This window comes from Phyllostomus hastatus, unplaced genomic scaffold (assembly GCF_019186645.2).
Source record: "Phyllostomus hastatus isolate PE091 unplaced genomic scaffold, TTU_PhHast_1.1 phas_contig_477, whole genome shotgun sequence".
Classification (NCBI taxonomy): Eukaryota; Metazoa; Chordata; class Mammalia; order Chiroptera; family Phyllostomidae; genus Phyllostomus; species Phyllostomus hastatus.
Window position 1 is genome coordinate 5,628,290 of NW_025333889.1, and position 18,183 is coordinate 5,646,472.

Genomic DNA, 18,183 nt, shown 5'->3' on the forward strand with positions numbered 1-18,183 from the left:
GCCAGAACACAAAGAACAAAGGGTGGAAATTCACCCAGAGAGGCGAGATCAGGTCACAAAGGGTCTCATGTGCCCTTCAAAGCACCTGCACGGGAGGCTGAAGGCAAGGGAGGGATCTGAGAGATAAGAAGGGTCCAGAGAAGCTTTAGAAAGCAGGAATGGAAGGAAGTCAGAATCAAGTCACAGACCCCTCAGGAAGAAGGGTTCCCGCAGTGCCTGAGAGACGGCACCTTGGGGAAGAGCGGACACGCGGCGGGACGGGAGGCAGGTCCGGGCCGTGGCGGGTGGGGAGGCAGGTGCTGCTCTCGGGCACAGAGAAGCAGCAAGAACGCGCCTCCCCAGGAAGGCTGCTGGTGGAGACACTGACTTTAGGACTCGGATAAATCATTGCAACAATGAAAAAACAAAGTTTACACAAACTTGAAAACCTTACATGAAACATGGAGAAAAAAGTTAGAAATATGGTTGGTAGGCAGAAGTACAGGAGAAAATGCGGTGTTTAATCAGAAGCAAACGTCACTTTAGAACTATTAAAAAGCCAAATTGGGATTTATTAATTTTTAAAAATCACACCATAATTTGTTTTATATTTGCTCCTGATCAAAAGATTGAAAATACAAAATGGTGCCCAGTACATACCTTCTCTGCCTTCTTGTCAGAAATGTCTTGCTTTTCCAGAACGGCCATGCTCTCCTTCAGGTTCTTCACGATGTCTGCTGGGGATTTGTGGGACTTCCCAAACGGGAACGGCATGGCGGCCGCGACAGACACCTCGCTGCGCTCTGCCTGCTTCACCTGGGGACACAGTGCGGGGGATGAGTGAGAAAAAAGTGGTGTCAACAGAAGACATACTTCTGAAATTCTAATTTGGGAAGAAAACCAGTGTTTGAGAAAATAGTTCTGCATGACTTTCAGAATCAGTAGGGACTGGGAAACCTGGCAGTGCGTGGGAGGAATGACAATGCAGAGACACGTTAGCATTGCAGAGCACTGGCACCCTTCAAAAGCCTCTCCAGCGCCTGCTCTTCCAGCCACCCAAGCGGGGAGGGCGTGCAGGGGCCGACAGCGCAGGGGCTGCAGCTGTCGCTCACCAGGCACTAGTGCTGCCCGCTCTGCTCTGACCCCAAGTGTCCCTCCTCAGCACACTGTACCTCCAGTGCACCGCTCTCTCCATTTTACAGTTGAGGAAACTGAGGCACAAGATAGACAAGGAGCTTATGATAATGCCAAACAGCACTAGCAATAGGCCCACTCTCTGGATCTCTCCGGAAGCTTCTCTTCTAGTGCTCATGCTGCTCCCCCTAAGCATGCTGCGGGGTGCACACTTCCAGGGCCTGCCCACCTTCCTCTTCACTCACTCACTCACTCACTCACTCACTGGGTCTCAGAGCCGGAGACAACCCTGGGCAGTGCCTTGGCCAAACCTCCCATCAGACCCTCCAAGCCTTTAGGAGCCAGTTTCAATGTGTGCTCTTTCTACTTGGATACAACCATCTCCTGTGAAGGAGCTCACTGCGTAACACCCTGCACATAATGAGCTTCTAGAAGTCTGCAATTTTTTGTGGGTAGCAGACAACAAATTTCTACCACATAAACCACAATATTACATCATGCAAAAGGTGACCAACTCTTTCAAGGACTCACCATGAAAAAACAAAATAAGACAAACAATGTAAGTAACATGTCAGAAGTTACAATTTCTTTCACTAAATAAACTAAGTTATATTCATAGGTATTAAACCTCGTATAAGATGCCAAAAGATAATACTTTCGAGAATAACCTTACGCATCACTTATATCAGTGGTTTTCAAACTGAGTTCCAAACTCCTACGTCTAACTGCCCCTGGCACTGACCCCCGCCTCTGCCAAATTAAAGAGGCAAATCTCAGGTACCTCAACCCTAACTTGTTTCCCCCCCCACGTCAATAGAAAATACCTCCAGCCTTGGCTGGCGTAGCTCAGTGGACTGAGCGCGGGCCGCAAACCAAAGCATCGCAGGTTTGATTCCCAGTCAGGGCACATGCCTGGGTTGCAGGCCACAGCCCCCAGCAACCGCACTTTGATGTTTCTCTCTCTCTCTCTTTCTCCCTCCCTTCCCTCTCTAAAAATAAATAAATAAAATCTTGACAAAAAAAGTTTATTAAAAAAAGAAGAAAATACCTCTACTGCACAGCGTTACACTTCTTCTGAACTTTGCCTAAGACTGCACTTGAAGAAAGTATTTGAATGTTTTCTCTCAAGTTTGAGATACAGTGACCTACATATCAGGTTACAAAGAAACATGGGGGGGAGCATGCAAATAAATGCTAATGTTAAACCTACAATTAAGTCACCAACGGCTGCGTTATTTTGCGGAGTGTTCTGATGAGATCTGTTCCGAGTACTGTCTACACCCGAGCATCACCTGCTGCTCACCTGCTGCCAGCGTGTAAACGTTGTTTGGTTTTAAATTAAACCACATCATCATTACCCAAAGGGAAATGTCCTCAAACACAGGTTCTCAAAATTCAAAGATGCAAAGACTTAATTCTGAACATCTCTGCCGTGACAAGAAGCTGGGGTCTGTCACAGGTGAGTCACTCTCACGTGGCTGTTACAGTCTCTCTCCGATGACCTGGCTGGATACAAACCCTGGGTCATTCTTTTCCACTACATCTTCCTTTTTAACCTTTTTTTTTTTGAGGTGGCGGAGGGCAATGCAGGTTGATTCTCCGTAAACACAGAGGATTCACACGGTAAGCTCTCTGAAAACATCTACTTTCTAGCTGTGCTCCCCGCCCAGCGGCAGCACTGCACAGCCCGTGCTGGGCGGAGGGTGGGAATGCAGTGGCATTTTGCAGGAAGTGTTACGGTGCTACGCAACGGAGATATTTTCAGCTCTGGCTCAACGGTGGAAGAAGTGACTTTCCAGGCCACGGGGGTTTAAAAAAGTCCTACCACACACCAAATGCTGGTCACAGGAGAAAAGAACTGAGCTGCCAGAGAGAACACCGATAAGGAGACGCACGACACAATCATTCCTTGTAACAAGCACACCAGGCAGCCAAGATTCTGCAGAACATATAAGCTAGTAAGGCTGTACTTTCAGGAAATAGTAACACGTACCCAAAACAAGAAGTGGCCACTGCTCAGCAGGAGCCAGTCACAGCGGTGAAGCCATTTGTGACTCGCTGGTATCTGCTCTCTGCCCTTCCCCCGTTCACATCCCCACACCTCTTAGACTCTTTGAAGACTCACTGTTTTAAAAGTATAGTTAAAGTACAGTTATTAAGTAAAAGAATAAAAATGATATAATTTTATTATAAAACGTGTAATTAAGAACTACATAGTTCTTATTTTATGGTATGATTATACAATAAACAAATCCTCTACTTTCTTTCATTTAAATCATCAATTCAATTCTTACACAACTCAACTGCAAAGATTTTGCAGGATAAAGGCAGGGAAATAACATCCCTTAAAACTTCTGCCTTAGAATTTGGTTCTTAGGTCTAAGTTTGCTATGTAGTAAGCCTAAATATCTTATGCTAACATATGCCACTCAGTGATACAACTTTAAAAATAACCGACAACACTGAAAAGTTTAAAGTTAGTGAGTGGCTGCTAAGTGACGACCAAGCAGGTAACAACACAGGTGCCTAGAACTTAAAAGCGTAAGAGTAAAGCTTTAAGAAATAAAGCTCCCTGTAACATGTTACATTAATATGCACAGAGCTATTGAGTGTTGATTGTTACTCAATTTCCAGTGTAATAAAGGAGAACAGAAGCAACCTGAGGCCAACGTCAGGCACGACACGGTGACACGACGGGTGTGTCGTGCGAGTGTGCTCGGTAGAGCTGCGGAGAAGGACGCCAGAAACAGTTGGTCCAGAGGTGAAAGTGTACGCTTCTGGGGTGAAGAAAAAGGGCAAACTGGTATTTTTTTCTTACAAGCCCTTTTTGTAACTATTTGCCTCCTTCCATTATACACATGTATAACTTTGTTAAACATAAAAGCTAAGCTTAAACAAATTAATAGGTGGTAATATAAAACAATCCATCCTTACTACATAAAAAGTACTCTCCATAAGACAACTGAATGACAGAGCTAATTTTTACTCAGCCTTTCTGTATGTTCAAATATTTTCCGTAACAGTGTTTTAAAACTGCTCAAACTATGTTTTGGACATAACTGGAGTTCATTTAGAAAATGGACAAAAAGGCACATTATAAATGAAAAAATTCATCTAGCTTTCAAATACAACTAATTTCCCCTTGTCCTATCCACCCCCCCCACCCCAAACTGGTTCATAATACACCTCAGCAGGACTTGTTGGGCTGAGCCAAAATTATTAACGCAGCTGGGAGAAAGCCAGCCACTGTTAGGATTCTAAAGAGGGCTTGGAAACCCACACCTACGTTTTTCAAACTGGACATAAGCATGCTTCTCGAGATAATCAGTGGTGTATGCTTGAATCCCAGTGAAAAAGAAGTCTTGCGGGGCAAATGTAACTTGAAAATTTGAGGGGTGAGAGGGGAGGGCAGGGGTGGAGAATAATGTAACACACTACTTTTACACTGAAACAGACACTGACGGAACTGCATGCTAAGCCTGCACGGAGGAATCTGCGTGACTATTTAGCACTGCACACCTCTGAGCTTTCATGCACGGCTCGCCTCTAACTGTCTTCCTGCTCTCCAAATGCTCTTTCTCTCTGCATTTAATTCCATGACTCATCTCCGTGTCCTCCAAGGTTCCACCCTTAGCTGTCTTTTTACCCTATATTCTCTGAGAGAGCTCATCTGCCCATGGTTCCAGCAACTTGAAATCTATTTCCTGCCCCAGCCAATGAGCCCACATTCCCAACTACTGCTCCTTATAGATGTCCTCAGGGGAACTCAAACCTCGTCCCCCAGCCCTGCTTCTATGTTTCCCTTCAGAATGAAGAGACCCAGTGCTCACCCCATCACAAACTTTGGTCCTTACACCAGACTCTTTAGGAGGTAACTCTCCCGTACACAACCAGCCCACAGTTTCAGCTGACTCTGTTTTGTGAACCTCTGCCCCTACAAATGCCGAGTGTGCGGCTCTTCACTGCTCTCCACACAGGGCAGCGGCGGTCGTCAGCGGGGCCCGCATCATCTCTGAGGGATGTCTGGAAAGTTTGGTTGTCAATGACTGTCACATTCACAGACCACTGAAATCATGATCTGCCCCCCGCCTCCCGACTCCCCAAAGCATCGCTTTTTGTGCTGTTGTTCACATAAGCACAGTCTTCTGCTAACTTCTCTATCATTGGGGGCAGAGGGGTGGGGTTGGGGGGCAGAATAATGAGAGGCCATCTACTCCTGCATCTGTGTGCATAAATGAGAGTTGAACTTCTCACTTTTAAAAAACGGTCATGTTGTTTATCGTGCAAAATTCAACCATTAAGGATCTATGCATGATAGAAAGTGAAAATCACCTGAAAGCCTATGGAAACAACTGGTATTAGCTGTCTGGCATGTATTTTCCTTTTTATTACTTCTACTCAGTATTTGTGGTCTTCTGCATTGCAAGTCTGCTTCTTTCTCCAAAACACATGAAGAGCAGATGGTATTAGAGCGGTCACTTTCATTTTGGAAAGCACAAAAATTTCGAGTCACTGCTCTGTTATGTCACTATTCCTAAGAGTACAAGTAGCTCCACCCAAGGAAGTGCCCAAGAACATTCAGAAAACCCACTGGGAAAGGCAGAGTCCCACACCATTAGAATTAGGACTGTAGGCACTGCCCTTCGTAGCCAATCTGATTGCTTTTGGCTCGTGCAACATACTCCGAACTCGAACTCTATTCAACTGCGTATCGACAAATACTGAAAAGCAGTCAAATGGGCAGTAAGCCACTCGTTAGGACATCCATTCAAATACCAGCTGCGCCCTCACTCTGTGCTGCCAACCAAGGCACTGAGGAGTCCCTGCTCTAAAGAAGACAACCTCCTGGTGTATGTGGAGTGGGTGTGTTTGGAGACAATAGTGAAAAACGCTGAGTAAGAATACATTTGACATTTGAGTCCATAGGCCTCGACATTAACGTGTTAAATCTGACTCAAATTTGGTGGTCAAATGCAAAAACTGCAGACAAATAAAAAAACAACCCACCTACAAAAAGATAAGGCAGTTAATTAAGCAGTCACAGAAAGCGTGCAATTTCAAATACAGGCTGAGCGTCTCCAGCACGCCCAATGTTGTATCAGGTACACTACAGGCCACTCATGTGGTGCAGGGCACTCACTCCAAGCAGAGCAGCTGATTGCCTGGGCTCGAGCCCCATCACACCCACACCACAGCCGGCTTGCATTCTTCTAGGCCCCTCTTCGTTATCTCTAGTGGGGACAACAGCCACCTTACACCTTCGTATAAGGATTATATACGTCAATAGTGCGTCCGCATAAATAAATCAGAATAAATAATAGTAAGGGATAGTTATATGGTGTTTTTTCCTTCTAAAATCTGATTCATGACTACTATTTCCAGAACCAAATCGGGGTTAAAAAAAAAAGGTATCTACACAGACTGAACAACAATGTAAAATGTTTTTGTATGGTTAGGATATACGCTCTTTTGAGCTGCAAATAAGATGCAATGACTTAGCTCCATTAAAATAAACCATGAGTAGCTTTAAGAAGCAGCTGACTCTTTGGTTAATTACCAAAGCTGCCAAATACATAGCTCATCAACTATGTCAAAACCAAAATTAAGTGTTTGAGAGCACGCAAGACTTTGGAGTATGTTTGCAATTAGTGTATCTTGACCAGACTTTCTGAGGCCAATGAGGTGCAACACTGGGAACTGTGCGGGAATCACACCGACATCTTTCCCAGCCCCGGTGCAGCAGTGTTTAAAGTGCTGTGAGGCCTCGCACACCGCACTCCACTCCACACAGCCTGTCCCTTCTTTGCTCAGCCCCTCCCCAATGACTCTCCATTTCACTTCAAGACATGGGCTTAGTAAGTGTAATGTTTAGTAGAAATAATTTCACTTTGTGTTCTTCTAAAATGGGCTTTCTGTTAGTCCTTAAACTTTTTTTACTCACATTGAATGTGGAAATATCAAATTATGAATATTTATGAAATATGTTCTAGTGGTAAAATTCATTATTTGAGCAACAAAGAGAGATACCTATTTATAGGAGAGAAACAGTTTTGTTCTTATTAGCTGATTTTTAGTTACTAAAATAATGTAAAGACATTTTAAGTGATTTATATCAGCTCTTGTAAAAAAAAAGCTGTGTTAAACAGGAATCTAATGTTAAATATCAAACACTTATTGAGAAAATCATACTACAACTGTCAAATTACACTGCGGTAATTTCAGCATACATGTAGTCATTATGAATTTTGAAGACAAAAGTTACGCTAATTAAGTTCAGTAGAATATTTCAAGCTGCCTTAAATCCTTCCTGTATAAACATCCACTTAAACAGTTTTGAAATTTAATTAAAGATATGGTTAGAAGTATTAACCAAACTGAACATGGCTAAGTTTAACTCTTAGAAGTTAAGAATGTATCATACATCAGAGCTCTGTGACTTCATTCTTACAAGTTCAAACAACCTCTAAAAACTATTTCTTCATAGCTAAAATTATTGGATCAATGCAACTCTTTTGAGTCAGCAGGGGGTCACTGGACCACGTCAGGCTGTTCTGTAACTACTTCAGCAAAAATACCCAGGCCACATTGGGTCTTATTTCTAACGCATAACTCATGTCCCTTTCCCTCTGTGTGGTACCTGCCCAACTTCGCTTTGTCTTAAGGAACCAGGCCCGCTGCCCTGAAGTCATATAAAATGGGTAAAGGTAAAGAAACTCCTCGTCTTTCTCTCCACTATCTGACTCAGGATGGTCACTGAGCAGGTGTCAGTTCTCCATCTTTACAGAAACTGAAGAAAGGACACCAGACCTGCCCACCTCAGAAAGCAGTGTCCGTGAATAGTGACCACACAGAGGATGGACTGCTCTGGCCACAAGCGAGGCCACACAACGTTCTGTGCAGCTCTGTGAACCAGGCACCAGGGTAACAGACGCCTGGAAGATTCCGAGTGACTCAGTCTGAGAGCCAAAACGTGGAGATTCTCAGCTTGCGCCCAAGGCCCACGCCAGTCCGCACTGCCACCGACCGTGCACGCAGGCAGCCACTTCCTCGGCCGCCAAGGACACCAGGCACTGCTAATCCTTTCTTCTGGTTTCACCGATCCATTCGATCACAAAAATGCTACTTTCTTCACCTCCACCTCTTCCCACCCCCCCATCAATTCTTTTGATTTGAATTGCTGATCACTGATGACAAAAGATAGCTTCATGCCTATTACTCATTTGTATTTCCTTAGTAAAAGTATCTACACATCTGTACTGTTAGTCAGTCTACCAGGGTTGGAGCCGTCTTCTTACAAAATTGGATGTAGGATATTGTACAACTATGAATATCCCCCCTTTGGCTGTTATTTTTTTCAAGTATGCTCTCCTCACCCTGGCTGGTGGCTCACTTGGCTGGCGTGCGGCCCCCCGCACACCCAGGCTGCAGGCTCGACCCCCATACAGTCGGGGCGCATATGAGAGGCAACAGACTGATGCCTCTCACACTGGTGTTTCTCTCTCTTTCCCTCTCTTGCTAAAATCCAGAATGCATCCTCTGGTGAGGATTAAAAAAAAGTGTGCTCCTAGCTTGTCATCTGCATTTCAACTATGTCACTTAGTGTATACAGTTTTCATTTTCTTACAGTTTTATCTGTAATCTTTTTTTTATGAATTTTGGATTTCCTGTCAGGCTTGAACTGCAAGTTGAGTATGAATGCAATATTTCATATTTATAGATATCAGGCATTTATAATTAAACAATGGTATCCTTTTCTGAAACAAGCTCTAATAGAATGTAATTTAACAAACCTCACTATATTATCCGGTTTGACTAAGTATGGCAACTTTCACACCAGCACTGCTTAGTTGTGGGATGAAGTCAACCCAGAAATCGCCATAACATGAATTCGTGAGCTTTCTCTAGCAAATAATTGAAGCTATTGGGTGTGGGCGGTGTATATTCTTTATTATGTGGTAACTCTACTTAAATACATGTTAAATAAGTACAATGTTAAGTAAACATTTGATACATTTTTCAGAATTAGAGGTCTATACTTTGAGAACATTAAAACAAACGAATTTGTAGACATGCCTTTTAGAAATGGATTCCAACCAGTAATGTGACCGAGTTCCCATTCCCAGGCTCCACCTGAGTCCCAGCCAAGCCAGAGGCGAGTGCTGACTTGGAAGTGGACAGAACACACCATCAACCCTGGGCGGCGACCTCAGCGGGCTGCAGGCGGCGGCACCGCGCCGTGGACCTGCATCCTGCCGCCCGAAGCGCCGAGGCAACCAGGACGGGAGTGGACTGAGAGTGAGAGACGGAGGGTAAAAAGAACGCGAAGCACTTTGAACAGTCCAGTCAAATCTGTTAACACAAACACTCCCAGCACACTGGCCTGGGGGTCGTCTGGGGGCAAGAGCCACGTATTCGTGTGCAATCTGCACTGCGCTCGGCACAGGCGGCGACCACAGGCCCCTCGGGTATCCTCCAGGCGTCCCAGCTTGTCGCCACCCCTCCTCACACTGGACCCTGTACTCCACACGCACAGGGTCTGACCAGCCAAGACCACCCGTCCCCGTATTTCATAAACGCAGCCTCAAACTTCACCAACAGGTACGGCAGCCACACTGTGTGGCTGCTTTCCAGCCAGCAATCTAATTGGCCTGAGTCGTCTTCTCCACGTGTTCCACAGTGAGCCGCACCTTCACCCACCGTTTCCCACCGCCCTTTGGGACACAGCTGCAGGACTGAACAATTATTTCTACCAGATTCCTTCTGGTTTGGGCTCAGTATACAGTACGACACAATTTTTTTCTTGGATCCTGACTCTGTTGTCCAGCGTGTTATTAGCTTTCCCTACCAGATTCCTGTCAACTACAAATCTGATCAGCAAGTACCCAAGTCTTCCTTTGCTCCCTGTTGAAAGCATAGATACTGAAGCTTTCCAGCTAAAGCCTGTGTGACTCCCTACTGTGTGCACAGTCATTTAAACAACCACAGGCCACCAAGCCACTCACCTGCATTACCACCAGCAGTGATGGCTTACAGGTATCTGACCTGATGACACACATACATTCAGACACAAAAAGTAAGTACCCTCCCACACACGAAGCATCACCAAACTCATCCTTCCTATGTAAAATGACACTGGTGTTCTCTATTCTGTGCCATTCCATCCCAGTCCCTCGCACCCTTCCTTCCCTTTAAAAACACTAGTCATAGCCCACTGGGCTGATTTCACAATCAACTGATAGGATGGCACCTGCAGTTCATAAAACAGACTTAAAATTAATGTGAGTAGCTCTTTTATTATTGACAGTTATTCACAATGTGAAACTTCTCAAAATATTATAAGGCAAAAAGATTTCAGCACGTGGTTTAAGACTTGAAATCATAGTTACATATTACAAAGCAGTGTTTAGAAACATCTGTGATGCATAACTAATCAACTGGCTTCCATGAGTATTTTAAAGGTCTTTTACCTACACGGGTCTGCCATCTTTAGTTTTATCTACACTGATTCATTCAGATAATCTAACGAATTAAGAGTTACATTACCACAGTTTAAGAATTAGTTTCAAGACATGTGAACTTCGACTATTTCTTTACAAATTAACACTGTATTTTAACACTATGAAAGGTTCATCAGTGTCCATATTTTAAAATGTGAAAATGCCAGTCTTCAAGGATGAATTTTAATTCCATCTTTCTTCCTTACCTTTACTTCCCACCTGGCCGCAAGGCTGTGTACACACAGCCCACATGATCTCGAGTGACCATCACGGCCTCACCTGCGTTTCGGTAAATAGGAAAAGCAAACAGCCAGTTCAGCTCTTTATAAAAAGATAATTCCTTAAGAATACACTGTCCACACCTGAACTGTAAACAAATAAAAAATCTGAAACAAAGTTCAAACATGAAATAAGGCCTTTTAGAAAATCATTTCTGGTGTCAAACAAGATAGATGCTGTGGTTCTAAAGGTTATACCTTTAGAGAGAGGTGAAATGATCTTTTTTCCTTTTAGTCATTCCGATGAACGCTACAGTATTCTGGAAACCAATTCTCTCTTTAAGTTTACCACTGTGACACTTCTAGAGGATCCGATGTAAACCTGGAAAATCACTCTCCTTCAAGGTCCAAGCATTGCTATTTTCGTTCTGGCCAAATGCCCACAAAAGCACCAACATGCCACAAAACCAGCCTGAGCTAAAGCACCATAGTTGGAGATTTGAAGGTTTGTTTTCTCTTTAAACTGCTCAAAGGCCACCTTGTGGTGGTATTTAGTGTAAACAGACTTTTTCCAGCAGAGTATTTAGAGTCACAGAATAAACAATCACAAGGCCTTGTGGAGGGTCACGTGGAACGTCCTACCCAGGGATGATTTCCCTGAGACTTCTCCTAAACAGTCAGGATGCCCTTCCCACCCCTCGGCGCCCACGCACTGACTGCCGTGTGCAGTCCTGGTGCTGGGCTGAGAGAAAAAATTCGAGATGAAATTAATGAGGCTATGAAACATTTCATTTCAGAGGAAGTAACTGAAGTTCACTTGTCAAACGATTGGCATGATTAAATAGAAAAGCTCTTGCTTGCGCTTCTGGTGGAAAAAATTCCCAGTTCTACAGCCAACACTTCGCCTGTGGACCAGAAGACGGGGCCCCGCCTCGCCCGGGGTACCCGTCCACCAGGAGCTGCTCCAGGACTCAGGACGCAGCTGTGAGACAAGGCGCACATGCGGGAGGAAGAGCGGAGTCCACAGAGGACTGAAACGTGCCACCAGGCTGTGCGAAAGGAACGGGAAATAGGGGTCTGGGCAGCACGTTCGGAGGACAGACCGAGCACTCTGTGCTGAAGGTCCCAGACTGCAGTGAAGGAGACGCTTCTTGAACTTGTGTTTCGTAGGAGTCAGAAAATGTATTACAACTGGCTACAGAGCTTTATGCAACAATCTAAACAATCATAAGGAAACAAAAATTATTTTGCAGTTTCACCAAGCTTTGGTGGGTAATAAAGTATTCAGCAAAAAGGCAGGCAGAAAGTGAAAAACTCACCATAAACCCAAGTTCTGTTTACAGAATAACCACAGGCCTTCATTTATTGCTCAAAGAACATTCCACACTTTATGGAGTGGAGCTTTCCAGGTGAGTGTTGACATCACAACACAGTCACAAGGGGAAACTTGCTTTGTAATCTGAAGGCTGCATCTCAAATGCACGGCAAACACATCCTACAGCCAAGGGAGTACGGAAAGTTTAAGTTTCAGGTGCAGGCCCCAAAGCATTCAGAAGAGCTACAATAGATACCTTTACTTACATTAAAAACTTATTTCCTTCTAAAAAAATTTTGAGCATGACATTTCATTTTCCCTTTACTATTTCAGCAGAAGAATGCTAGTAACTCAAGTGAATACAATAACTGAACAAAATATTTGTGAAAGTGTTCTGTAATCTGAAAAAAAAAGCATACAAATAGGCATCATTTGTGTGCAGACCTCAAAAACCTACCTTTTTTTGGGTTTTTAATTTGATCTCCCCATGTGGAGGTGATAGCTAACTATATCAACCTGTCAAAATCTCACTAGTTCAAATAGGAAGTTAATTAAAATTGGGTTTTGTATGGGTGTTTTGGGGAATGGTGGACTACACAGATTGAGTTTGTTCCTTAAAAGTGGGACAGTGGTGATTTTGACATTTTTCTAGAGTAAAATTAGCCATGAATGGGACCGTGACTTCCAAACCTTCTTCTAAGGTCTGGGGCAGGCGACGGCTCCTCTCCTCTCCAGTCCAAACACTTCACTTCTATCAGTTGTTTGTGTTTGGGCTTCTGTGTCAGACATTTAACAAATTTTAAAAACTACTGCTTTATGATATAACACACGCCCATTAAATACGTCTGCCTGGTAAACACAGTATTATTTTCCGAAGGACACACACTGACCAGGCCTTCAAGTCAACTTACAACAACCAGACTTAAAATGAAGTCCAGTTTCAAAGGCAAACACTACAGTGCTACCCACTAACTCAGCTAATTGTTAGAGCAGAGTGGTTACCTGGACTCCTCTGGTACCAATTTTATTTTATTTATTTATTTTCTAAAGACTGTATTTATTTACTTTTTAGCAAGGGGAAGAGAGGGGTTGAGGGGGAGAGGGAGAAAAACATCACTGTGTGGTTGCCTCTTGCGTGCCTCCTGCTGGGGACCTGGACCGCAACCCAGGCCTGTGCCCACACTGGGAATCGAACCAGACACCCTTCGGTTCTCAGGCCCGCACTCAAGCACTGAGCCACACCAGCCAGGGCTCCGGTACCAATTTTGGTAAAAAGTTCGGCGGCATGAATAATTACAAAGCATCAGAAAATAATGACTTAACTGCACTCTGGCCTCATGTTACTCCTTGCGTCTCACACGCAAATGCCTTAAACCGGAACTCAGGCACTTCGCACTCGTGCAGGCCCTGGAGAGAACCGACGGGAGTACCAAGAGCCCGGAGCCTGCATTACAAAGGATCCACAGGGCCCCAATTCCTGGGAAAACTATGCTTCTTCTAAGAGGCTGGTTTGTTTTTTAACTGATGAATACCGTCTTGGAACTGATCTTGTTTTCTTCTTTATTCTGGCTACTCAAACTCAAAGCCGAGTGTGTGGTCCTCACCTAGCCAATGTAAAAGACATGCATTTATTTGTATACTAAGCCTGCCCCAGGGTTAGTACAGAAATAAACTTTGCTCCTTATCTAACTCTTTGGGGTAAGGGGGAGAAAAGGACAGAGAGGAAAGAAAAAAGAAGAAAACATAGTCCTAATTCTTTCCATGTCCCAAAAATGGAAGGCAAGGAACATGAAAAAATAAGTAGCTAATTTTAGCATGAGAGTATGGCTTTTAACCTTACTACCATGATAAATTTGTTAAATACCGCAAGAGCTAGTGTGTCCATTTTCTTGCTCAGGTGGAAACAGGTAACAGAGCTAAAGACACACCCAGTCTGGGCAAGAGATTACTAAAGTCAGTCACACAGCAGAAGTGGATCGGGGTAGTGAGCACGTGTGGTGGGCAGGAAGGTCAGGTGCCTCCACCGTTTGCTGGCAGTTAGTGAACTGTCAGAGTGGCTCCAGGGCCCAGGGCCCAGGCCCCTTGTGGTGGGAGGTGAGGTGGGAGGTGACTGGGAGGGGACACCACAGCTCTCCCTCTCCCGAAGAGCTCCTCCTACAGCTCGAAATGCCTGATTAGTCCCTTCCTTCTCCTTCCTGGTAAGTAAAGATAAACGAAAATATTTCCAAGTTTACTCAAGCCCTTATTACATGTGAGGCATTACAAACATTAAGGTCTAAATGGTTGTCTTTATAGAAAAATTTTTTTACCAGTTATAGAAAATGTATTCTACTCAACTAGTATAAAAAATACCATTCAAAAATCAATAGCTGAGCTGCACTTTCTTTTTTTTTGCACTTCCAAACCTACTTTCTATATGCTGCTGAATTTCTCCGAGAAAATGAGGGAAAAAAGACCACGACTGGGGGTGAGAGTGGCGGGGGGGGACCAGGCCAAGGGCACGACGGGAACGGGGAGAGAGGAGCTCCACCAGAATGCGGCCCGCTCAGCAGGCACTGGCAGTTTGGACTGACAGCAGATCAGCAAAGCAGAGCAAGGCCCCATCCTCGGGCAGCAAATGTTGCCATCCCTCCCTCTGGGTTTCTGGGATTGGGGAGTAAATCTAAGTGTGCTGGCTTTTCAGCTAGGGGTGGAATTCCTCTGGGCTCCTGGGCCCCAGTCCTTTATGGAACCTAAGGGCCTGGAGGACATCTGTGGCCAGAGAAGCTAGAGTGGGGCTTGTTTTAAAGGCTGAAGGGACAGCTAAAGGACCGAATAAGGAGGAAGAAGTACGCGGCCTCAGAGCAGACAGATAACCAAGAAGCTCATCAGACGCACATCACGGGCACCTAAGCAAATCCGGTAGGAGGACGAGAACCCCAACAAACCTCATAGGTGGGAAGGTCATGGGGTCACTTCATATTGCTTCCAGAACCACCACCTTCTGGCGACTGCCCCACCCCGACACCTGCCCTGACCGCAGCTCCAAAGGGAGGGGCCGCAGTCCTGTTAGAAGCATACACACCCCTGCTGGGCCCAGCAAAGTGGCCGGGAGGGGCAGGCAGGCAGGCCTCCCTTACTGAGGGGCTGAAGGCCCGTGAAAGAATGCTTATGAGATGCCTCTGAGCCTACCGAGCTGGCCAAAGCTGGCCTGCGCAGGAGGACGCGGTAGGCAGGCAGGCACAGCAGCAACTGGCTAGTCATAAAGGAGTTTGTGTTTCTGGTTCCATCTGTGGTGAGACCCAGGTGTGTTTCTGCCTTTTTCCACACCTTGAGTGTCTGGCTTTTTCCCTGAGGTAAACTTTCACTAAATCCCTGCCTTGTTGACAGAAACAAGAGAGTTCCAAGTAACGCAGGGGCCACCCCCTGCCTAGGCCCCAGAAAGGCAGCTGCGAACGGGCAGGCCCAGTCCTCGGGACCTTTCAGAGCGCAGGAGCTGGCCCGGCGAAGCCTGGGCGTGGCTCCCTCCACTGTTCTCCCGCCCACTCTGCACACCTACTCTGGGGGGCGGACGTGTGCAATGTGTCCCTGTGGGACCCAGGGAGAGACACAAAAAACCCCCAGACTATGAAAACAGATATGTATGTTTATTCTCACAAATTGAGAATAAAGGTCAAGATCATATAAACAAATAAAAATTAAATGCAGTTTTTTCCCCAGACATCCTAAACTGAACTCTCAAGATGATCTTGTGAAACTCCTGATTTTTCTCTTGGATACAGCTGCTCTACAACTTGGAAGAAATAGGAAAATTAAGTATAAAGAATCAAAGATAACACAAATATGAAAGTGTGTAAATATAGGCATGTAGACCGTCTCCCCAAACAGCCCCTTCTGAGAGGTACATGGTGTCCCGTAACACCCGTCCGGGAACTAGAACTCCCAACCCTTCTTCCCTCAGTGGCTCCTGGGAAGCTACCTGAGAGTGGAGGGAGGAAGAGGGACTTCGGGTGGACACGAGGTGTTTACATTCAGAGTCTCTCCTTGTCCGACTTGAGGCAAAGCAGAGCATTTCAGAGTCAGGACATGACAGTTCTCAGAGAGAAACGTCAAAGCAACCTACTGAAAACCCTTTTGGTTCCAAAGAAAGACAAGCTAGCTTCTTGGCTGCAACGATTAGTGCCTCAAAATCAAGCAACTTGAGGAGGAGATACCTAAATCTGCCACACCGCCTTGTACCCTAAGCATCAAAAACCGAGAGGAGGGGATATCAAGAAACCGTTTTGCAACTGCTAAATGTTAGCGAACATAACTGGCCACCGACCAGAACAATCTGGGAACGAAGAGCAGCACGGGGAGCAGTCAGTCACGTGGGCACCAGGGGCGCAAACCCAGGGTCCGCCGGGCAGACCAGGGCATTTGCTCAGGCGCACTAAACCGCGGCCGCCCTGCCTCCCCTACAACCAGCCAACTTCTCTGTGCATGGAAACTCCTTTGCTTCCCTTTTCCAGCAAGGGCAAAGCGCACGCCACCTAGAGCAGAGCCCAGCAGGGTCACCTGCATATAAATATTTGTTAGTGATAATGAAAACTGTCTTCTGGGTAATATTTCATATTTCAAATCAGTAAACATCTATAACTCACTAGGGTTATGAAGGAGTATGCCCACGTCATGGAATAATTGTAACTCTCCAACTTCCCAGGTCACCAACTACTTTGCTCCAGGTCAGAGCTCAGGCGTTGCCACCTCACCTGCAAGCACACACTTAGATATTAGCATGATTCATCGCATCCGGCTCACCGCGGAGGGGATCGGAACAGGCTGATCTAACTTCCCCAACAGCCCAGGATCTCCATGTGAGCGCTCCCTGACCCACCCCCCACCGCCGAACCTTGGCTCACGCATCCTTGTATTTATTTGAAAATTACAGAAACGCACTTTCATGGACAGCCCTGGAAAGCAAGGGCAATCTTCATACACTGTTCACAAGCTGGGACACTACAGAAAACCGACGGCGAGGGAGTGCATTTGAGCCTCAAGCGAGGGCGAGGTGCTGGGTGGCTCCTGGAACTCCAGCTCGTGGCCTTAAGACGGACTCTGATAAACCGGAAACTGGGGCGCGCGGCGCACCCTGCTGCGAGAGGGCTTCACGGGGCCGGCAGCTCTCGGACCGCCAGGGTGTTCCCCGCACGGACTCCGCCTTCGGCAGGTTCACCACGCTGCGGCAAATGGGGCGCGCGGCAGGGAAGCAGCGCAGCGCAGGTCAGAAAAATCTAACTTCCTTGAACATCTTTAACAATTCAATGACTCAAGAAGCAAATATTCTTCCTCCTCCTCCTCCCAACAGCTAATACAGCTAGCTATTTTAAAGTAACAGCCCTATTTACATATAATGTACCTACATTCAATTCACCTATTTAAAGCATACCCTTCAATAGCTTTTAGCATGTTCGAGTTGTGCAGTCACCACCATAATCAATAGCACAGGTAGAGTTACTTTTTAGAGATACTGGACATCACTCACAAAGCATGAAAAATAAATAGATGTTACTTTATTTCTCCTTGCCTTACACGAAATGAGCGTCTTAAGACTCTCGATGTACACTGGACCAAAAAAGTTCCCAGGAAGGCCCACTGGGCAGAAGATGAAACTGCCTTACTCACGTCTCAAAGCATCCCCGCTAGCCTAGGCATTAGCGCTTAAAAAATATTTAACAGCCTCCACCCATTGTTTATTCGCATTTATCTTTTATTTGGCCAGATCTGCCTTACCCAGCGTTTTATCCTTCACTTTGTTTGAAAGACAGCGTGCTTTTGGGGGGAAGAGCAGAAGCTCCCTTCAGACCCAAGCTTGAACCCCAGTTCTGCGTTTTAGTAGAGATGAGTGCCAAAACCCCGGGGACAAACATTTGCTTTCTGGGTCTGAATTATCTATAAAATGACAGGAATACTGTCGAAATTTTAACATGAACAAATGCCCATGGTGGCATTTAAAATATAAGAAAAGCTTACTAATAAATGGCAGTTACCAGTTTGTGTGAGTTGTTTGTATTCCAAGGTA

The 18,183-nt window shown here is 45.5% G+C and overlaps 1 protein-coding gene across 1 annotated transcript in view; it reads right to left on the bottom strand.

Moving 5' to 3' along the window:
• Positions 1-18,183, bottom strand: part of CAB39 (calcium binding protein 39) — a 71,031-nt gene that overhangs the window by 41,527 nt on the left and 11,321 nt on the right. The window contains exon 2 of the mRNA XM_045845679.1: positions 640-795. Within this exon, the coding sequence (XP_045701635.1) occupies positions 640-753 (114 nt within the window). The 5' untranslated portion in view covers positions 754-795. The remainder of the gene's footprint in view (positions 1-639; positions 796-18,183) is intronic.